The sequence below is a fragment of the Neolamprologus brichardi genome, chromosome 1 (assembly GCF_056152115.1).
Source record: "Neolamprologus brichardi isolate AB-2024 chromosome 1, ASM5615211v1, whole genome shotgun sequence".
NCBI classification, from domain to species: domain Eukaryota; kingdom Metazoa; phylum Chordata; class Actinopteri; order Cichliformes; family Cichlidae; genus Neolamprologus; species Neolamprologus brichardi.
The window spans coordinates 33,139,989-33,163,781 of record NC_142104.1 but is presented as its reverse complement, the minus strand read 5'-3'; the positions used below and the strand labels follow the sequence as shown (position 1 = coordinate 33,163,781).

Sequence of the window (23,793 nt, the reverse complement as noted above, 5' to 3'; positions counted from 1 at the left end):
CACGCTGCAGAGGGTAAAGACATCACTTCAATATTGTTTTATATTTCTATATATTTGTCTTGTGTTGACCATCACCTCAGGTTCACCAGTACAGTTTCAGCACAAAAATGTATACTGTCTAAATGTGAACACATTCAAAAAAAATTCATGTCTCAGAAATAAGCACAGGTGTTCATGTTTATTATTATAGTTTTATTTGTAAGAAAATTATGAACTTCAAATTGTGTATCAAGTCAAAGAACATTTGACAAGTCTGAGTCATTCCTTTGCCCTATGAGAGCTGGAATAAATATATATCCTGACAATTACAGTTGAAACAGTAGAGACAGGTAGAAATGGGATCAGATTAATCTTTGCTTAGTCAGACACGTCCTGTGTTGGCCTTAACCCAAATTTCCCTCGGGGTCAACCTTCAGGATCAATAAAGTTTTATTGAATTGAATTAAATTGAATCATATTAAAAAACAAACAATAGCACAATCCGTGTGATTTTGCATCCATTTCCAAATTGTAGTCAAGCAGCCCAGTCTCATACAGAAATGTCTCTAATGTAGACGTGTACAGTGCAGTGTAAGCATTAAAAGATCATAAGGGAAAAACTAACATTTATGTGAAACTAATTTTAATAAAAAAAATGAACAGGTGCTTTATAGATTTAAAAGAAAGAATATGAAAACAACACTTTTTTGGTCTAAGTGGTCAAAGTAGAAAACAGAACTGATGTTCAAGAACAAACCGTAGCTGATACTAAACATCTCGATTGTTGTGGTGAACAGACATGTTGCTTTTAAAACCACATGCAGTGTGTGACCATGACAGTTCACTGAGACCATGAAGGCCACTTCGCTGAAGCATTCTTCTTCTTCTTCTTCTTGTTGCCATCAAAATGGGAGCAGAAAGAGCACAAGCTGCTTTGATCTACTGAAAGGAAAAAGAACATATGAGCCGAAACCATTAAGATAGAAATAATCGTTCAATGCAGTCTCTCAGGTAGCTTAGCCTGTTACAACTGTTGATACAAGCTCAGTACAGTTAACACAGTGTCAGGGAACTCCAGTGTGGGAACTAGTGGCTTTAGGTTTGTAGTCATTTAACTTTTATCCATTCATTCATTTAATTCAGGAAGAAGAAATGTCAGGTGGGTGCAAGCTGGTTAGATGCATTTGGTCCCATGCTGTCTTTAACTAAATGACTTGGTTCTCTTTATGGCTGGGCTGTATGTGGGATTATATCATGTTATTTGGGCAGGAGTACCTGTCCCCTGTTAGGCTTAGAAGGTTTCTCCATAAGCAGAGTTTCTAACTCTTATAGCTTTTAGCACATCTGTATCTGTGCAGGCTGACAGGTTTTTGGTGGCTCTTTTTACCCCACACTGGTTGTGAGTGTGTAAATAGCCCCACTAGTTCTTTTGGGTTTTAGTTAACTTGGGAGAAAGGGGTGGGTCTGCCAGGACTACATGACTAACAATTATCTGGGATACATAAATTTCATAATGCATGCATATAACTCTATCAATTAAACCTGGCCTGAGTGCAGCCATTTTTACATTCAGTTATTTCTCTTAGAAATGTTGGAACTAAATAATGTGTTACAGTTAAACTGACACTGGTCAGTGTAAATGGCTCATTGGGACATAGAAACCTTTAAATTAAATCCCATCATCTGATATCGAGTGTCAAACAATATCAAAGTTGTAAAAGCTGTTTACAGTCAGAATTTATAAAAACAATGATTGTAAATAAATTCAAACTAGTGAGTTTTTCTCTTTGTGCTGAATATCAACACTGTGATTTCTTAGACTGTAAGCTTTACTTCAGCACAGTTGTAGAAGCCGTCACTCCAAATGTCTTTTGATAACAAGAAAAAATACCTTTTCAGTACACGGCCTGAAGTTCTTCTCCAAACATCTTCTGCCATCGGCTTTGTCTGCTGGTTTGAAGACAATAAACCACAAAAAGATGATTTAGTCATTTTGTCTGCATCATGCAGCTCGAATGTGTCGTGTAACGATGTTGAATCGTTATCCCTCTGCTGTGTGTGTAGGATTGTACTGTACAGCATCTCATTGATATGTGAGGAATGCTAATGTAACACGATAACAGACGTCTGGTCTTACATCATTAAAATATAACAGGCAGGAGATATTTAGATATTTTTATACTTATATTACATTTTATAGCTGACAGATATTACTAAATAGATAGAATTTACTAAATGGTTGATGTACATGGAAAATATGTCCATAATCACAAACGACCATGAGAGCCAGTAGAATTAATTCAACTGGACACTCAAAAGACGTCCTTAAATGCTCTTTAAGTGGCAGAACAAACGAACAAACAGTTATTCGCTTACTTGAGATGAAATCTGCTCAGCTACTTTGAAAACAGCTTCTAACTGGTTCCTCCTTTAACAAGATGACTGCTCAGGGGTAAGGCCATGATGCAGTCCAGCAACCTTTATGGTTCTGCTTTGATTCACCAGGAACTATTAGTGAAACCTTCCAGCGCCTCCTGTGAAAGACACAGGCATAAACACACAAACATTTATTAACATGTTCCACAGTTTTCCAGTTCGATTTTCTCATCCTGTGGACAACAACGTACAGAGATGCAGGTTTATTGTTAACTTTTGTAAGGTTTCTTTACTGAACATATCCAGCTGCAGCTCCACTGTGATCCTGAACTGGATAAGCACTTAAGAAATGTGTCAATAAATGGACATACATCAACTTACTATATTTATCCAAACAGACTGGACCAATAATGCTTCACTGAGTTAGAGACATTAACAGACTCTTCTATGTAAGAATGTCTTGTGCTGATAGACCTGCAAACTTGACAACAAAGGTTTTTCAGACTGCATGTAGCTGTCCTCTATGTCAGCTCACACATTTACATTTATGTCACACTTATTTCTGCTTTCCCATTTTTATCATTATTACTTACATTTTGATTGGATACCTTGAGTTTGTAAATGATCAGATTACATAATTGGAATACAATTCAAAACAATTCATGTATCCAATTCAAGGTCCCTATCCCAGCTGATACAGGACAAAGACAGGCTGCCAGTTATCGCAGGGCTAAGACAATACGTGTAACAGAAAATCCACTTAAATGTTTGATATTTCTAATAATAATCATAATTATGACTATTATTTAAAATATTATTTAAAGGTTTCTTTATAAATACATTTGGATTTTTTTATAACCCCTAAAATATAAACCTGAGCTGTTTCAGATTCTGAGATCTGACCTCAGTGAGCAGGCTGTGTCCTCACTGCAACTCCCTCTTGGAAGGACGTCTGCTTCTTGTCTTCGCCCAGTGTTGACCGCCTGCCCTTAATGTCATGTACTGTACCTGAGGAACAAAAAGGACAAACACTTGCCTTCATTTAAGAAGTACATTCATACAGAGATAATCTATGGAAACACACTAGTTCACCCTTTGGGAGGAATCAGTTCCTGTGAAACATTTCTGTAAATCAACATCGTGGAGAATGAAATGAGTTCTTCAGGTGACTCAGCAGACCCACACTGACAAATGAAACTTCTGTGGAAGAAGAATCTGGATTTTTTTGATTTCCAATCCAGTTAAACTATTAAGGATGAAGCAACAGTGCTCATCTTTGCTCTTCTGAAATCTGTGTTAAACAACAACAAACATAAATTAGTAACAAAAATACAGCTGAGTAGAGGCTTTACAAACCACCAGCAGCCATAATGCTAAATTTTAATCTTCAAAAGTAAAAAATAATCGGTGACTAGTCGACTATCAAAATAATCGTTTGTGGCAGCCCTAGTTGAAAACATGTTTTCCGACAATGTTTGCTCTGTAGTAAAATTAGCGATATTTGACTGCCCTGTTGATCTCATTGAAATGTATACAGCCTATTTAAAATCTAAAACTTAACATTGTCCGTAGCCTGCTGTTGTTACCACTGTCCTGTTTGAAATGTAATGAGAGAAACTGGTTATTTTGCCATATGTGCATGTGCCGATATTAAACCCAAGTTACTAACTAGCTAACTGACTGGATGCCCATTAACCTTATAACTCCTGTTGTGTGTGTGTGTGTGTGTGTGTGTACAGATTGTCAGTCCAAAGAGGGAGAGAGGAAAGAGGGGAACATGAGGACAAAGTACAAGATCAGAAAGTACCAGGTAAGAAAACAGACAGGGAGTACTAATAGGCAACCGTGGCTCAGGGGTTTGGGAAGCGTATCTGTAACCGGAAGGTCGCCGGTTCATTCCCCGGGCTCTCTGTCCTGGTCATTGTGTCCTTGGGCAAGACACTTTACCCTACCGCCTACTGGTGTTGGCCAGAGGGGCCGATGGCGCGATATGGCAGCCTCGCTTCTGTCAGTCTGCCCCAGGGCAGCTGTGGCTACAACCGTAGCTTGCTTACACCAGTGTGTTAATGTGAGAGTGAATGAATAGTGGCATTGTAAAGTGCTTTGGTGTGTCTTGAAAAGCGCTATATAAATCCAATCCATTATTATTATTATTAAAACAGGAACTGTTAAACTGTCAAAGAAAAAGAAAGACAAACAACTAATACAAACAACTCATATAATCTGGAAGTTGTGTTCTCCCTATATTAAAGCTGCTATACAGAATCTGCAAAACAAACTGGGTTGTCAGCCCTGCATTACCATATTGAGCTTCAGTCAGAGGAAGTCACGGTTGCCAAAGACTTTATAAAGCTCAAGAGTGAGGCTGGTGCCATTCCAGATATGTTAACATTGTACAATCTTCTGGATAATTAGATCTTCCCCAAACTGAAAACTGTTATTCAGGTTGCCCTAACAAACCCAGTTAGCAGCTGTAGCTGTGAAAGGCCTTTTAGTGTCTTGAGTCAGCTCCATACCTGGCTGAGAAGGACCATGGGTCAAAGCAGACTCCAGCACCTGGCTGTGATGTCAGTTGAGAAAGAGATGCGTGAGAGACTTGACCACCAAAATGTGATAGACAGATTTACCAACCTCAAGGTGAGGCGACATAGGTTAAAAGAAAAGAAAAAATCTGCAGAGCCATAGTAGTATCTGCAGTAAAGATATTTTCATACATTGTATACATTGTACCAAAGGCCAAGTGTCTCCATTTTCTAATAATATTTTGTATATTTCAAGGACTCTTCTATTTTTGGAGTGTATTTTTTATGTATCTGTATTGTATTATACATACACTTTAGAAGTGAATCTCTGTCCAAAAAATGCACACAGTTTACTTTTTACTCACTATGAGCATCATTCATCATTTTCCCCCAGTAATTAAGGTTAGGATATGTATTTTTTTTTTTTTTTAATTCCAATCCATTCTTCTTTGACAGCATTTTAATAACCTTGATCAGATTTGATGGTTTTGTTACAGACTTTTCAAAAAAGTGTTTGAAATTCTTTCAAAAATGTGGGGATTAAATTGTACAAAACAGTGATGTCATGTTAGGACCCAGGCACAGAGAGACTTGATGAATTTAAGAAACTTATGATTTAATAAAGAAATTTGCAGACTTGCACAGAGAGGGTAAAATTATGATGACTGATAACGGAGATGAAGACAACAGACGATGAGGACAGGGAGGAACAGGGGTTTAAATGCACCAAGGAGGCAGTCAGAGAGAACTCAAGACAACTGGAGGCATTTAGGGATGCAGGGACTGACAGGGACGGGGAAGAAGTCTCATTGTGATGAATAAAGTTTACCTTGCCTGGATGGGCAGCTCTCTGGGTGCTCAGCACCCCCAAAGCTCTGATCCTAGAATCGCCACTGCATTAAATCATCAAACTGCAAATTATAAATTTTAAATTGTTATTGATCCCTTTACCCCGAGTCCTAAAGTGTATATTTATTTTCTTACTCTTCTTATATTTATTGTTTGTTTACTTTCACTGCTGTAACTGGAGCCTCGTCATCTTGTCTCTCTATATACTGGACTGTATGTAGCGGAGATGACAATAAAGTTTACTTTGACTTCAGCAGCAAGCAGGCGCACCGAGGGCTCTCGCGCTCACTTTTCTTGTATAGAATTTCGAATTTCAAATTATAAGTCTGCATCATGATGTCTGGTGTTTTCGTGTTTGTTGTTTTGTTTTTATTTTGTTTTATTTTGCGAGTTGGTTATTAGATGCTGCTCAAACCAGCCAGAGAATCCCCCGTCGCCCCGCCCTCTCCTCTGCTTACCTTAAGTGCGCACCTCGCAAACGGAGGGCGCCCTTACTCCCAGCAAATGGGTGATAGAAAACCGATCGGTGCCTATGCCATTCCCAGTATGCGCTGGCTGGCAGCATGAGTACGAGCAATTATTATTTTTTTTTTTTTTTGCCGATGTCCGTGATGCCGCCCCCCCCCACGATGCCGCCCCGGGCAACCGCCCGTGTTGCCCGTATCTAAAACCGCTACTGCTGATAACATCGGAAGCGGGTGAATAAAGTCACCCAGTCTCTAGCTGCGCCATTACCCACCTCTCCCTACACAAATGCAATAAATGATACAAAAGTAATAGTCTATAATTAATTTATCTGCTGTATCTGCTGTTTCTCAGGTAGTTGTTTACATTATATAATATATTGTGTTCAGTATATGTCACTATAATGTGAATTCGGAAATGTATAAATATACGAACAACAGGCTCTTCCTCGGAAATTTTTTGTCGTCAATAAACAACGATTAGGAAGCAGCATAGTATTCAATAGGAGAACCCTGCAGTCAATTCTCGACGCGAGGGGGGTACCCTGCAGAGGGAGCCTGACTACGCGTCACACATTTGACGAGTTGGGAGTGAGAACGTGTTGGTTTCTCACTGAAACACTGGCACAGTATAAAATGATAAAACACAAAAACGAGGCTCTTAACTGTTGAATAACTCTAATGCTATAAAAAGCAAGAGACAAATTAACCCAAATATATATTTTTCAGTAAAAAAGGTCTTACAGTTTTGACATGTGATATGTTGTTTTGTATCATTTTAAAAAACAACAACATCAATGTTATGCTCGAAACGAGACAGGGAAGATGAGAGATCTCGAAAATGCTTTAATGTACGAGCCTAGAAGGAGTTCCTGAAAGCATCACTGTATAAACTTCCTGAGGATTTTCTTTCATAGAGGTTTACGTGCCCATTGCTGTTTTTTAGCAACTGCTCTGTCTGATACGTAGATAAAGGCAGCGATAGGTCCGCCTGTACCGATGACCAAACAATGTAAAGACCGGAAACTATCTTCATAACCGACTAACGTCAAACTTGGTAACGCCTTCATGTTCCAAAGTACAACCAGAGTACCGGTTGGCTAACAATTTGTGCAAGAGGTCGCTAGATCTAAGGACGTTTTTGTCTGCCATTTTACTTTTGTTGAAGAGAGTACACATTAAGGTTTTTTACAGCTGTTGTCAGCAAGGAGCAAAAATGAGTCGAAGAGGTGAAAGAAACGAGGAAACGGACAAAGCTTCTGTTTCCTCAAACGTCGCAGACGATTCACAGAGGATGACAACAATTTACGCTGTGTATCTCATCGCCGCTTTGGATATCACATGGATGTTTTTACAAGTCTCGGTAACTCCTGTGAGTATATGAAATGGGAAGAAGAAGCTGAAATGTCCCCATATTCCCTGAAGTGCGCACAGTTATGATTGAGGCTGGATTTACTGACGTTGATATCAGCTATGGCTGAAAATCTCGTTTTAATTAAGAGTGCAAGATTGACCACAGGTCTTATATGAAACACTAACAGTAGCTATTAGATACAGTTATAGTAAACACTGGAGAAGGGGTATTCATATCATTGAATATCAGTGACACATAGTGAAGCATCCTGCTTTGAAATGTGCTTAATCACTGTGACAAGATAAGATGGGATAAGATAAGATGACATTTATTAGTCCCAGAGTTGTGAAATTCACTTTGTTAAAGCAGCAGATATGTGGCTGTTCAGGAACATAGGCAGTATTTATACTTTGTATGGATGAGAACTATGCCAGTATGTACATGTAGCAAAGTGTTGTATTGTATTGCTAAATCTTAGGATCTTTACTAAATTTCATACTTAAGAACAGATATTGAAAATTTAATTCCACTGCAGTGATCGAAAACATAAAGTTAGTCAACAGATTTGGATACACAAAACAAATCTGCAGTATAGAAATGCATTATTGAATACTACCCATGTATTTTCTTCCACTTATTCTAATTTGGGTCACTCACATTCACAGCTGTGGCAAATTTAGAATCACCAGTTAATTGAACCCCATGCATTTCTTTGGACTGTTGAAGGAAGCTAGAAAGAAAACACAGGGAGAACATGCAAGCTCCACATAGAAAGGCCACTTGTACATGAGTTAATGTTTTATTTTTTTTTAAATGTGATAGATTAAATAGAACTACATGTATGTGGCATAATGGAAATAATCACGTTTTAAAATGTAAATTAAGGATTTTGGAAAAGAAGCAGCAGGAAACTGGCAGAAATTTAAATTTCATAATAATATAAAAATATAAGCTAACACATCATTTAGTCATAGTCTAGTCATAGTGCAGTAAACATAAGTGACTCTAAAACTTCTCATTCTGTGACGTAAAATCTTCCCAACTTTGCTGCCTCATCAATTCAAAGAATGGGAGGAGCAACACCGGATGGAGGTAAATACGTTGGACTATAAGATGGGAACAATATTTTCAGTTTTCAAACTTTTTATAGGGCCCCCCCTTTATGGAGGTTTTTACCCTAGTCGCAAGTTTTTGATTATTTTTTGTTTTATGTTTAGTAATATTGTTTTTTGTTTTTTCAAATCTGAGGGGATGGTTACTGCACATTGTACAAGTCATGAGTGGTGTAGGTAAAATAAACATTATCTCAATCAATATCAACGGTCTGGGGAATCCGGTTAAAAGGAGTAGGTTGTTATGTAAATTGAAACGACACAAGGCGCAGATTATATTCATTCAAGAAACTCATATGTCAAAAGAAGAACATGAAAAATTTAAAAAGTTTGGCTATGTAAATTCCTTTTACAGCTCATGTAAGAATAGCAGACGAAGAGGAGTTATAACTTTAATTTCTAATACGGTAAATTTTGAAATGTTAGAGGAAGTCTGTGACAAGGATGGTAGATACGTTGCTGTCAAAGGGAGGATTAAAAATAATGTGGTATCTCTGATAAATGTGTATGCCCCTCCAGAGGGCAACCCAAAATTCTATCAAAAACTATCTGAAAAAATTATTAGTTTTAGTGAAGGGACTCTGATATGTGGGGGTGACTGGAACTATGTATTAAATCATACTAAAGATACTACAAGCTTAAAAAGACACAAAAATAATAAATCCAAGGCTTAATTTACTTATAAAGGAAGTGGATCTTTGCGATGTATGGAGAGAATTACACCCTCTGGAGAAGGACTATACACATTTTTCAGTAGCCCATAAGGTACACTCAAGGATAGATATCGTTTTGATAAATAGAAGCGATAAACATAGAGTCATAGATTGTAATATCGGTATAGCTGATCTGTCAGATCACAACGCCATACACTTGACTATTCACTTATATAATCAGAATATGAAATCATTGTGGAAATTAAATACTGGTATTCTTAACAATGAATCTGTGGTACAAGAGATTAAAAAAGAACTAAACCAATCACTAAGGAAGAACTGGATAAGGCAATAAGGAAATTGAAATCTAATAAAAGTCCAGGGAGTGATGGGTAACCCAATGAGTGGTATAAGACTTTTAAAGAGGTTTTGGCTCCTATTTTGATAGATTCTTTTAACTGGACATTAAAACACGCTAAAACTCCACCCTCTTGGAAAGAGGCGATTATATCAGTCTTACCAAAAGAAGGTAAAAACAAGGAAAACGGTGACTCTTATCGCCCAATCTCTATCTTAAATGTGGATTATAAATTATTTACATCCATAATCACAAGACGCTTAGAGCTGTTTCTCCCAGATCTGGTGGATGAAGACCAGACAGGGTTTAGTTTCTAAAATCGAACAACGAATAGGTCTCTTTGCTGATGATATAATTATACACGACACGACCTTTCCTCGGTTGATTAAAGCATTAAAATATTTTGGCAAAAATTCAGGATATAAATTAAATATCGTAAAGACTCAAGTACTTTGTCTGAATTATTTCCCCAAAGATTCAATTCAAAACGAATATAAACTAAAATGGGACTCAAATAAGATCAAATATTTAGGTGTCTATCTAACTAGCGAAATAAGTACACTATACGAGGCAAATTATGTAAAGATTAGTAATACAATCCAAAAAGATTTGATTAAATGGAGTTTAGGTTGGGTGCTTTTGGAGTTCTCTGCTTTTTAAATTATTTTTTTTCCAAACGATCCCTGCAGAAGTGAGATGTGTTTTGGCTCATGGTTCTATAGAAAAGAAATGAAGGTCCCACTGATCTTAGGGGTTGGCCCTGCTGTCCGACTTAAGCACATTTCTAGCAGTAGCAAATTTTCCCTACAACATCAATACACAAAGTGAACTTACCCTTAGAAAACCCATACAGGGCCCCTAAAGGGCAAAACTGCTGTGGTTCCTGTGTGAGCACACCCACTTGGGGCTTGGGTGGGATGACTGTGGGTTTGCCCTGCCCACACACCCCCACAGTTCATCCACATCTACCTAATGTTGGCCTTGGTATGTTGGCTGGGTATTAGTTCACAGTTCTTCTAAAGTGTATAAATCAATTAAAAATAAAGGAAGGCCTTGAATGCGGACTCTTGACTAGCATAAACAAGGATGTACTTTTATTGTGTCTATCAAGACACAAGTTATTTTCTGACACTCATTATCACTTCTATGCTAATGACATTCAGTTGTACATGTCTTTTAAGCGCCAACAGCTGGATAGTCCACTGTTTAGTGATTGGTTCTCTAACAATGACCTCGTCTTAAACTGGTCTTAGTTCATTTTGTTCAGCAGTTAAATCCAGTGTTTAAAGTCTTGGTATAATATTTGATTCTTCTCTGGGTTTTGGCAGTAAAGTCTATCTTACCAGGGGAGTCTTTTTCCTGTTTTTTCTAATTTATCTAACATTTCTGAATTGCAACATATGGTCTCTTTGGTGGATCTGGAGAAAATTAGTCATGCATTTGCATCATTGCACTTGGATTACTGTAATGCCTTGTTTTCTGGCTTGGGTAAATTGTCATTAATGTCTTTCGAAAGCAATAAAGCAAGGGAACTGTAATAAGACTATTAACACATTCAGCAGCCGAGCTCAAATCACTACCATTTTATATTCTTTAAACTGGCTCTCAGTAGATTCTACAATTTGTTATAAAATTTTTGTTTTCACATACAGAGCACTTAATGGCCAGGCTCCGGACTGTTTGCCTTATCTTCTACCAAGCACACCTCTGCTTGTAGGGTTTGATCACAGGCTCAGAATCTAATGGTCATTCCACATACAAAAGGGCAGAGATTTAGAGCAGTCTCTCGCAACAATTAACTTTAGCTGACTCTGTGGACTCTTTCTAAAACCAGTTAAGAATCTTTTTTTAGTTTAATCAGGCTTTTCTTTGATACTTTTAATGATTTTTATTTTCGTTTTGATCTTAAATTGTTTTTGTATTGTTTTTATGGTGTTTAATTTCCTTATTTATTTTACTCGGTTTTGTGACCACTTGTCACAAAAAAATAACGGTCACTTACTTATGTTGCTCTCTATAGTATTTGGCAAAGAAGCTCGGCTTCGACACGTTGTGGTTTGGTTATTTGCAAACTACAGTTGGAGTTATTCAACTGATCGGGGGCCCAATGTTTGGAAGGTGAGTTTCTGTTCGCTATTTTTTGCTTGGACACAGTGTAGAAAAATGTGACTGTAGGGTCTGGGTTTTTTTGGCAGGTTTGCAGATCTATTTGGGGCACGGACAGCTTTGTCCCTGGCATGTGCGTCAACTGTTGTCTTCTTTCTGCTGCTGGCCACAGCAGACACTCCAGCCATGTTGTTCATCCATAAAATCCCCACAATCTTTATGCATGTCCTCCCTGGTGAGCATCAAACCTACCGTTTTTTTATCCTTTGCTAACAATGTGACTGAACTATTTTTTACATTTATTCAGATTTATTCTAAATGTTCATTTTATTTATCCTGAATAAAGTTTCACTTGATTTTTTTCTTTGTCCCACCTCTGTCTGCAGCATCACAAATGGTTGTTACAGACCTTACAAAACCTGAGAAACGGGCCGACGCCTTATCCAAGCTTGGTCTGTGTTTTGGCATCGGTATGATAGTTGGCTCCACATTAGGCGGACAGCTGAGCAAACTCTATGGGTTAGTGTCACAGTGTGTATCATTAACAGCAGCACTGGTGTGAAACCAACCTGAGCAACCATTGGCTCTTTGACAGAGCCAAAGGAAATAAAAAACATCTCTGGTTTAGGAAGACATTTTGGCTTAGGTTAGAATATTCCGCTTTTATGAAACATGGAAATCACAGTCATTGTGTGTGTTTGCCAAAAGTGTCCCCCATACAGCACTTTTACTTTGTATTTCTCAGGGAGAAGTTTACTGCATGTTTTGGTGCTGCAGGGAGTGCCTTCAGCTTGCTGTTGGTTTTAAAGTTCATCCCCCAAAATACAAAAGCTGAAACAACCAGAGGCAACACTACAGGTAAGATATGCCTACTTCTTTTCAACCTAATGTTCTCAGCTGTCTGGGAAGTCTGTACAAAGTGGCCTTGGCTTCATGATCACAACAACAGGAATGAGCTGGTAATTTGAATCCAGCTATCTTCATTGCACACATAAAAATTACTAGAACTGGATTTTGTCACTCTCAGCTGCACTTTTTTTTTCTTTAAAAACTATGACTCTGCTCTTTCTTTTTTTTCTTTCTTTCACATTTTGGATCATCTCATAGCAAACCATTGATGCCAGTCTTTAAAATTCCATGTAATAATCCAGGTAGATTATTATCAGAATACCACTGAGTCTCTGATGTTGTGTTACTGTATCATCTTCCATAATTACATACTCAAATGTCCTTAAAATTGCAGTGTGCCATTCTTTTCCATATAGATGTATTTAAAAGAGAAAAAAGGTAATAAATTTTTGTAGAGATGTTTGGAGAGAGTCACTTTTTGGTTGCAAATAATCCAAACCATGGTATGGAATGTCTGTGAAGGTTCTCAGTCATCCAGGTCATCGTAGTCAAAGGAGCTTGCAAAGAAAAGCGTCTGGACTTCTTTAAGTTGCTAGAAGACGTTTCACCTCTCATCTGAGAGCAGCACTGAAATTTCCCTGGGACTTCTCTACATACATGTTATTCTACTTTGACTTATTGGTAGAAACACATAACACATAATGAGATGGTAATTGTACCTCTTGCACTTTGATTTTACTTCAGATGATAACAGAAGGAAGTCAGTATTCAATCTGAGTGAGATTACGAGGCTGATGAAGTTTCCAACAGTAATGCAGACTTTCATTATCAAGATAGTCGCAGGTTTGCCATCAGGTGAGACTTGAAGTGTGAAGATGTTTTGGTTTAAGCCTTTGCAATATACAAATGTTGTGTCTCTTCCTAATATCACTGTGTTTAAGTTACACACTCTTTAAATGTTTTTCTTTTTTGCCATTTTGTTTTTGGAGGTTACCTATGGTGATATGTTCTGATTGGGCTCATCTACATTTATGTGTATTAAAATGGGTATGAATATGTAGCTAAATTTGTGGATGCTCATGTTAAACCAGGACAAAATTTTAAATAATTCTGGTCAAACATCTGTGAGCCAAATGTTCAGGCTTCATACTCTTGTGATGGCTCAGCTATAAAAGGCTCGATGGGGGTTCGTCATCACCCTGCTGGGCGGGCAGGCAGGTGGGCAGCATGGACCCCCAGGTTTAACTCGAGAAAAAGGCAACATAGGAGTTTCAAATTGATACCATAGGTGTTTCTACTAAAAGGTTCTGATGAGTTTGAATCCTGAAGTTTTGTGAAAACCTTGTGAACACGATAATTTGAGAGCAAGGCAGAGTACACAGAAGCCCCAACTGGACCTTCTGGAATTGCAAGGAGCAGCCAATCGGAAGCAAGTTTGTGTAAAGGGAAGTTGGCCTTACAGGAGCAGGCTTTAGACAAATGGCACCAAGAACAACTTCAAGATAAATACAACTGTAACATGTCTGTGAAGGTTCTCACTCATCCAGGTCATCATAGTCAAAGGAGCTTGCAAAGAAAAGCGTCTAGACTTCTTTAAGTTGCTTGAAGACGTTTCACCTCTCATCCAAGAAGCTTCTTCAGTTCTAAGGTCAAATCGTGGGTAGTCCCAGATTTAAACCTAGTGGGAGTGTCCCCCCACAGAGGGACAAAAGGACCCCCTGATGATCCTCTAATCGCCTGAGCCAAGGTGTATCTTGAGCCAAGGTGTAGCTTCTCAGATGAGAGGTGAAACGTCTTCAAGCAACTTAAAGAAGTCCAGACGCTTTTCTTTTCAAGCTACTTTGAATACAACTGTAACGTTGTAAATCAGCATATCAGGCCAGCACTGAAGTTAAGCAGTCCTGAAAACATTTTGCAAACAGAAAATTAAATTGCCACAAAGCCAACTTTGATGGTGTCATCATAAATCATATATAAATCTAACAAAATTGTTTTGTGCTCTAAGGCATTTTTCAAGTGATGTTTTCTATCATTGCACTGGAGTTCTTTAAGCTGCAACCTGAGCAGAATGGCTACCTGATGGCCTATTTTGGCATCGTCCAAATGGTAAGACTGAAATCCAAAATGAATTGGCGCATTTTAGCCTTTTCAAGTTTTCTACGTTTTGTTATATTACAGACCAAAATTCACTTATGATTCACTTGTTTAATTTAGACTAAATGTCTTTTTTCTTTAACAACTGAAAGAATAAAATACCGTGTTTGCAGACGTATTCTTATGAGGTGCCGTAAGGGACATTATTACTGAAACGCTCTCACACACACTACTGAAACGCTCTCACACACACTACTGAAACGCTCTCACACACACTACTGAAACGCTCTCACACACACTACTGAAACGCTCTCACACACACTACTGAAACGCTCTCACACACACCACTGAAATTTTAGCTCTCACACACACAACTGAAATGCTCTCACACACACTACTGAAACGCTTTCACACACACAACTGAAACGCTCTCACACACACAACTGAAACGCTCTCACACACACTACTGAAACGCTCTCACACACATCACTGAAATTTTAGCTCTCACACACACAACTGAAACGCTCTCACACACACAACTGAAACGCTCTCACACACACTACTGAAATGCACTCACACACTCCACTGAAACCAGAGGCATTTCCGCTGAACAGGAAGTTGTTTCCTGACAAGGAAACTGATGGAAAAAGTGGTATATTTCAAAACACTACAAGGATGTCTACTCAGCAACCTGCTAGTACAGCAGTTCCCAACCTTTTTTGTGCCACGTAAACAACATAAAAATTAAAAAAAAATGATAAATACCATGAAAACCATAAATTTCAAACTCAAGCCTCAACTCTTGCGACCCGGTACCAAACGACTCACAGAACGGTACTGGTCCAGGACCTGGGGGTTGGGGACGGCTGTGCTTGTAGCCTAAGTGAAGCAGCCGCATTACTTAACAATATTTTAGCTTCCTTGAATCAAGGCATGGATTCAAGGTGCAACAGGGAATTCGGCAATTATGTCCTGTTTCCCCTAAGCTTTTTATATTGGCAACTCAGTTGTTAACACTATTAATCAAAAATTCTAACGACATACAAGAAATATCAATTTTTAATAAAGACTTCAAAATAAGTCAATTCACAGATGATACATCTATGTTTTTGAAAGATAAATACATGGTAGAGAAAACTAAAGCTTCTCGTTTATCTCTCAGTATCAAAAAATGTGAACTTCTCCCGATTCATACAAGCTCTGACTCCTCAATAGCTTTGGTTAGAGTTGAATCTAAAGTTAAATATATAGGGCTGATAATATCTAAAAAACACAATTAGCAGAAAAGACACCAATATTTCTAACTGTATCATCGAGATGAAGAAATCACTTGGCCACTGGTTAAGCAGAGACCTCGCTTTTTTTGGCAGAAACATCCTATCTAAAGCTGAAGGCATCTCCAAATTGATTTATCCTTGTCACTCTCTATATATCTCCTCTAAAAGCATTAATAAGGCTAACACAGTTATTTTCAAATTTTTGTGGTGGAATAAAACCTATTACATAGAAAGATATCAGCTTGTGAAGGAATACAATAAAGGTGGTATCAAAACTCCAGAATTAGAATTTATGGATGGCACCCTTAGAATTAAATGGTTAAAATCTTGTCTGTCACAGCCAGACTCTACTTAGCTCCACATCCTATGATCCTTGTTTAATAAAATAGTATATAGGATTAGACTTTATTTTGAAATGTGATTTTGCGGTAAATAAAATCCCCATAAAGATATCAAAGTTTCCAAAACAGACTGTGCATTTTTGGGAAAATGAGATTTACCCACAACTTCTCCTCATAATTCAACCTTATGGAATAATAGGGTAATAACACTTTAATCAAAAATCAATTTTCAAGAGTGACTGGTTTGAACAAAAAGATTATATTCATAACAGATTTGTTGGATGATAACGGTGTAATTCTAAGTTACCCAGACTTTTCAGAAAAATATTGTCTAAACTGTTCTCAAAGAGAATATAACAAATTTTGTGAACTGGTCCCACTGCCTCTGCTTCATTTGATTAAAATTTTTATGATATACAATAATTTCTCATCAGTGCTCCCAAATTTATTGCTAGGGCAATGTCAGCTGTTTGATAAAAATGCAATAAGAAATTTGTTAGTAGTTTCTTCAAAGACAAAAATATTTCATAGTTACAACAGAATGGTTACATTGCATGGTTCTAATTTAGTTATTTCATATACACTGGATAAAGCATACTTTATGAAATAGCCTATTCTACCTAAAGTTAAAGAAACACACTTTAAAAATTTCTAAAAAAAGAGATTTGGCTTTGAGGTGGATCAGTGTTCTTTTTGTACTGATGAAAATGAAACCGTAGAACATCTTTTTTTTTTTTTCTATGCCCTATCACACAATGTATTTGGTGCAACTTATAAATTTGGATTTCCCTAAATATTAATGATGTGCCACTATTTGAATTACATCATAATTTTTTTATATGGATCATCTAGCATTGGGTGTCTCAGACATTATTAACATCATCATACGTTTGAGTAAATATCATATCCATTGTGTTAAATGGAGGAACGCTAAGCCTTCTCTCCCTGGTTTTATTGATGATTTTAAGATATTTTTTTTCTTTGCTAAAAAAGACAAAAAGAACATATGCTAAAAAAAAAAAAAATAACCAGGATAATGCCCATCTCCTGCTATTCTAAATTTTGACTTATGCTGAGGCTAATATATTTTTAAGTAATGCAGCTGTCTCACTAAGACTAAGCTATCTAACTTATCGTTCCATGATTCGATTCAATTTGATTCGATTCAATTCAATTCAATTTGATTCTGGGAAATTTTGACAGTCAGCAATATTATAATTCAGATCAGTACATTTACATATTTTTGTATCTAAAAAAAGGAAGCTGACACACGCAAGACTTTATCAAAGGTGTAAGCCTCACAGCAGATGCCTTTGTGTAAAAGTAGCTGAAGATAAAACACAGAAAAACATGAAGGTGATTTTTCCTGCCTGGGATTTTATAAAAAATATTCTGCAGTACATCAAAAACGAAAGAAAACCATTAATCAACATATGAACGTTACCTCTGACGTTCCAGCGGTTTTATTAGAGACATGGCTAAGCGTTTTGCATTTTGCATAATTTTTAAATGTTTAAATTTGTTCAGTATTGAACGGCAGAAATAAGATTTTCTTTTCGGAATTATGTAAAACGAAAAAAAAAACCAGCGGCCGACAGCGCTGTAAACGACAGTAGACTTGTGCGTAACAAGCAAGCAAATAATGCAGAAAACAGATTTTTAGATGGGAAACTGTTCTTGAAGTACAGAGAGAGAGAGAAAGAGAGAGAGAGAGCTGTGCATGACATGTGATTTTATCGTGGTGGAAGCAAAACAGTAAACGTCAGAGGGAATTCATGACGATGTTTATGTGAAGCGCAGTTTGGATCTTCTTTTGCTGCTGGTTCAGTCAATATTGTTTGGAGAGTGTTACGGATTCAAATATTGAGGATGGATACAAGAGGAAAACCAAAAATAACAACACTGGTCCGGCCGGGTCAAGTCAAACGATGATTTAATGAACACGCGTGGGAGATGGACACCATACAGCAGACAGCATCAGATCTCAAAATGGTGGAGCCTTGATCAAAGTCTTATAGCCTCTAGTGGCCCCCACCTAATCATAAAAGCCTAAACATTCACATTCTTTCTCACACACAGTGCCTAAGCTACGACCTTGGCTCCCTGTTTATCTGCTCCTGCTGAGATGGGGCAGCATGCTCTGTTCTCTTCTAACCAGACAAATAAGGCGATGACTTTCTGCAAACAGTATTTCTTATAACTCAGCAGTATAATGCATCATAAAACAATATCATTCATTCACAATAAATCAGCAGTCTAATGTAATGCAAATCAGTTTAACAAATGTAATAGTTATCACCTTCTTCTAATTCAGAAGAATAATGCAAACTAAAGCTACATAATAATTCACAATCTTTAATTAGGGGTCTAACATGGCATAAAATAATATTATAATCCGACAAGAGAGATCAAACTAACAGCTTTAGAATCTGTGCAAAAACGGCGTGAAAACAAAGCGCGGACCGCCGACAGATCAGAATCAGCCACCTGTTGACTTTCAGCCCCGACCGTGTCCGTGCCATCGGGTGAGAAAGGCGACATCCCATTGATTCTGATCCGCGGGTCCGCGCTGTGTGTTTACGTCTTTGTGCAGAATCCGTGTTCCTGCTCTCATTTACTGTTTTAGCTGTTTGGTGGTTGTTGAAATTTTGTGAGGTTTCACCTGAGATTCTGGCATTTCGGGCAAAATGAATTTATATTAAAAAATCGATTCAGGATTTTAATGAATCGATTTCACGTTATCCAAGCCAGAATCGATTTTAATTGATAAATCGATTATAAAAACCCATCCCTAACTAGCAGGTTGCTGAGTAGACATCTGTGTAGTGGTTTGTTTGAAATCTACCACTTTTTCCTTCAGTTTCCTTGTCAAGAATTAACTTCCTGTTTAACTGAAACACCTTCCTGTTTAACTGAAATGCCTTCCTGTTTAACTGAAACGCCTTCCTGTTTAACTGAAATGCCTTCCTGTTCAACTGAAACGCCTTCCTGTTTAACTGAAATGCCTTCCTGTTCAACTGAAATGCCTTCCTGTTTAACTGAAATGCCTTCCTGTTCAACTGAAATGCCTTGGTTTTTCAGTAGTGTGTGTGAGAGCGTTTCAGTTGTGTGTGTGTGAGAGCGTTTCAGTAGTGTGTGTGAGAGCTAAAATTTCAGTAGTGTGTGTGAGAGCTAAAATTTCAGTAGTGTGTGTGAGAGCTAAAATTTCAGTAGTGTGTGTGAGGGCTAAAATTTCAGTAGTGTGTGTGAGAGCGTTTCAGTAGTGTGTGTGAGAGCGTTTCAGTTGTGTGTGTGAGAGCGTTTCAGTTGTGTGTGTGTGAGAGCGTTTCAGTTGTGTGTGTGAGAGCGTTTCAGTTGTGTGTGTGTGAGAGCGTTTCAGTTGTGTGTGTGAGAGCGTTTCAGTTGTGTGTGTGAGAGCGTTTCAGTAGTGTGTGTGAGAGCGTTTCAGTAGTGTGTGTGAGAGCTAAAATTTCAGTAGTGTGTGTGAGAGCGTTTCAGTTGTGTGTGTGAGAGCGTTTCAGTAGTGTGTGTGAGAGCTAAAATTTCAGTAGTGTGTGTGAGAGCGTTTCAGTAATAATGTCCCTTACGGCACCTCATATATTCTTGCTCGCACTTGGGGTTGAGCTCTGATGGTTCCTCCATGAAACAACAGTCCCCAATATGCTTCGATAACTTCATTAGACCTGTGATTAGCTGAATTCATGAATTAGGAAAGTTACTTACAGGTCTGTTTAAGGTCTTGCAGTTGTCAGACTAAAAAAACCCAACCTGTGATGGCCTCTTAATGTCAGATGGGGAACTTTTGGAACCACCAACGGTGGTCCAAGAAATTCCAATATAGCTAAGCTAAGTAGTCTGGTCTTTGTCAGAGAGATTACCAAGAAGCCAGTGGTCACTGACTAAAAGATTCACTTTTCAAATGGACTGTATGTGATATGTTGATATAGGGAGATAGGTTGAGCTTAAGATTATACCAGACTGCAAGATGAAATGAGTAAAACCCAGATGTTTGTTCAGGTTATTCAAGGAGGAGTGATCGGTCGGCTTACGGCAAGGTACTCTGACAATTCATTGCTGCTTCTATCCATTGGAGTGTCCTCTTTTGTGGGACTGGCTCAGGTATGCACAAAACATAAGCACACACCCCTTAGAGAGAAAGTATTCACTCAAGTACTCCATAGCTTTTCTTTTTAAGAAGCAAAACTCTTGTCTCAGCTTGATGAAAAAAAAAAAATTGTTTCCATTGTTTGATGCAAGTAAAATGAAAAGTTTTAACCCCCTTTTTTTTTTTACCATGAGTTTTTTTTTATAGTAAATCTTACTACAACTTTTACTATCGCCTGGTATTGAACCACTGTGATATTGTGCTTGTACTTTTTTGAATACTTGTTCACCTGTATACAAGTGTGAATTTGTTAGGGTATTTTTTGTTTGTTTTATTATTATGAATGTGTTCATGTTTCTTTGTTTTTATCAGCTCAGATAAGAGCCCAAGAGCTTGTTCAACAGCTTGAGATTGCTGGTTGGCACTGGGTGAAATCCGTCAAAAACAGGTTGCTGCAGCTGAAACCTTTGTGATTTGTTTGGTTGCTGCTAGAGTACTCCGGCCACTCATAGTTTGCATGGAAGGAATGTCAACTAATTAACTTGAAAAAGTGAAAGGTGAAAATGTCCGTCGCAAACATTAAATGGAGAGCGTTCGATGACCAGAGGATATCAAGTGCTCGGTGACTGCTTTAGGCCTGCATGACTGGGACTTCCAATTGACTGTGAACCACTCACAACTAGTTGAGAAATACTCAATTTTCCCCAACAACTGGTGGTTACCAAGTGGTTGGTAACCACCAGTTGTGACTGGGGCGTAAAACTGTATCAATTCATAGCAGAGCTTTGAATTGATACATCAATATGCTAACAGCCACATTTACATGTTTCGTACATGGTGCTGCCCCTAACAGGCCTCACTATCAGTTACCCCTTTGCCACACTGCCAAAGCCCCTTAAGACAGATATTTGGATTCACAGCTGAATTGGGGAGCGTCATCAAATCAAATCAAAATTTATTTCTATAGCACATAATAATACATCAAAGTTGACCAAAGTCCTTCAAAGTTGGTCAGAGCAATAGTATAAGACAGAATAAAAAGAAACAGTTTAAAGGAGGGCAGGAAACAATATGAACAATATGGGTAAAAAAAAATCCATAGAAATCCAGAGCAAAAACTTAATCAATAGCACAGCCCATTAGAGTTCTGCTGCAGGCATTCGTTGGACTCGTTGTGACAGCAATCCCTATTAAACATAATTAACTAGCAATGAATATAATGTGCCATTGAACTCCTTGCTGAAAACTGTTTATTTCTGGTATTTCTCTGTACAGGCATATATACAGAATGTGTGGCAGTTCTGCTTTAACATCCTCCCGATGATGTTTTCTCTCAGTGTGTTTAATGTCATCACAGACAGCATCCTCACCAAGAGTGTACCGTCCTCTGACACAGGTGAGACCATCCCGCTTTACTTTATTACAACCAGATGGTGTTTGACAGGCTCAACTTTTAAAAAGCTTCATTTTAGATCACTTGATGTGTGACTGCATTCGAATAAAGCTGCTTTAAACTAAAGAAGCAAAGACACTCCAGTATTCAAAGATAAAATGTAATAATACCAAATAAAATGGTTTAGAAAACTACAGGTGAACCTATTGTGAAATAGTGTAAAGAATTATTGCCAGTTTTAATCTTGTTCTCATTTGCAGGCACAATGCTGGGACTGTGCGCATCTGTTCAATCTCTGCTTCGCACAGTGGGACCTACTATAGGGGGCTTCCTGTATATGAACTATGGCATTTCCTCTATAGGTTTAATCCAGTTTTTCGTGAATATTGCTGTGTTTGTCTACCTGCTACAGCGACGACTCAACAAGACAGCCGAGCAGAGAAAGTGACACCTCTCAGTCTTTTTGTCTCGCTTGTTCAAAAACTCAAAAAAAGGAGAGGAGATGGAAATCAGCTGTTGATTTTAAAAACAAGCATCATATACACACATATTTCCCTTTTTTTAGTAACTGCCATAATTAGATCATATCCCATTATTCCAGATTTTGTGCTCTGTTCAAGTTTCTGTTGATTCAGTGTCAGATCACTAGATGGCACCAAATCCTCTATTTTACTGGCTGATGATTTTATTGGCTCGTTGTTCACATAAACATCAGAGTTTAATCAGTTTGATTATGATTGAAAACAGGGCCAACTCCATTGCTACTACAATTTAGAATAAAAGTTAATTTTCTTAAGTTATTGTTTTGCATTAAACTTTCGGAAATGCTTTTGTTTTTTCTATATAAATTCAAAGTCAGGAATGCACTGTAGACTTACCTTTGCACTGAAAAGGACCAATCTTAATTCTAAACAACCACACTTTTTAATGGCTGTAAACTTTCATATAAATAAATGTGTGAGGGGGAAAAAAAGCAAATTTAATAATAATAATTGCCAGAATAGTTCAGAGACTTTGATGCCAGTGCTGCCCTGGAACACCCTTAGTATCACCCAGCCAGGCTTCAACTCACCACTGTAAGTGAACTACTTTTATTTACTTGTTCATATTTAGGTTTAGAATGATGTGGTGAAAAAAAGTGAACTGATAAAATACAGCATGTTAAAGATTAAACCAGTGGTTCCCAAACCTTTTTTGTTCTGTTTCACCTCATGTTAAACATGTGATGGATATAAAGTCGCTGGAGCGTTTCTGGGTATTTTGGCAACCCACAAAAAGTCTAAGTGCCCCCAATATCCAGTAACCACCAACTGGAATTAAGTAACTAAAATACATTTACAGAACTTAACTAGTGTCCTCTGATTTTGCTTACCTTTGTTCACTTTAACCTTTCCATTTGTATATAAATGGAAAAATCATAACACTGCAGCCACCTACAAAATGGCCAATCCGTGTCTAATGTAACACACCATCAAGTCAATTTTTCCCAAAGATGAAATACGTTTTTAACTGTTGCAGATACATATTTATAAGTCTTCACAACACCTGATATGAATTTGGAAAAGGTTTTTATAAGCTGTAATCCTATCTGAATTTAAATCTATGAGACATCTACAACATCAAAGCTGTATTAGTCTGGCAAAGTCTGTTTGGAGCTCTAACAGAGTTTGCAACCAACATACAGCTGGTAAAAAAAAAGTATTGAAAATATTAAATATAGGTTTGATTTCTTTGCATGTGTGGATTGGATGGGTTGTTACCGACATCTGGTGAGAAGTTCATCTCGATAGCACATTTAGAAATACATCTACTTAGAAAACTGGTGACATGTTCAAAACTAATTTTACCTGCTGTATTTAAAATTATTGAATATTTCAGGCCTAAAGCATTCATTAACTCTTTATTTATTTCTTGTACATTTCTTATACAGTTTAGAAACACAGATCAGTTTTGGTTTAGCA

The 23,793-nt window shown here is 37.7% G+C and overlaps 1 protein-coding gene across 1 annotated transcript; it reads left to right on the top strand.

Moving 5' to 3' along the window:
• Window positions 1–7,080: 7,080 nt before the first annotated feature.
• On the top strand, window positions 7,081–23,020 carry slc67a1 (solute carrier family 67 member 1). Its single transcript, XM_006793751.3, has 10 exons — window positions 7,081–7,562; window positions 11,688–11,785; window positions 11,863–12,008; window positions 12,160–12,292; window positions 12,519–12,631; window positions 13,367–13,477; window positions 14,628–14,728; window positions 20,352–20,453; window positions 21,715–21,835; window positions 22,093–23,020. The coding sequence occupies exons 1-10, from the start codon at window positions 7,407–7,409 to the stop codon at window positions 22,278–22,280; spliced, it is 1,269 nt and encodes a 422-aa protein (XP_006793814.1). The 5' UTR covers window positions 7,081–7,406; the 3' UTR covers window positions 22,281–23,020.
• The last annotated feature ends 773 nt before the right edge of the window (window positions 23,021–23,793 follow it).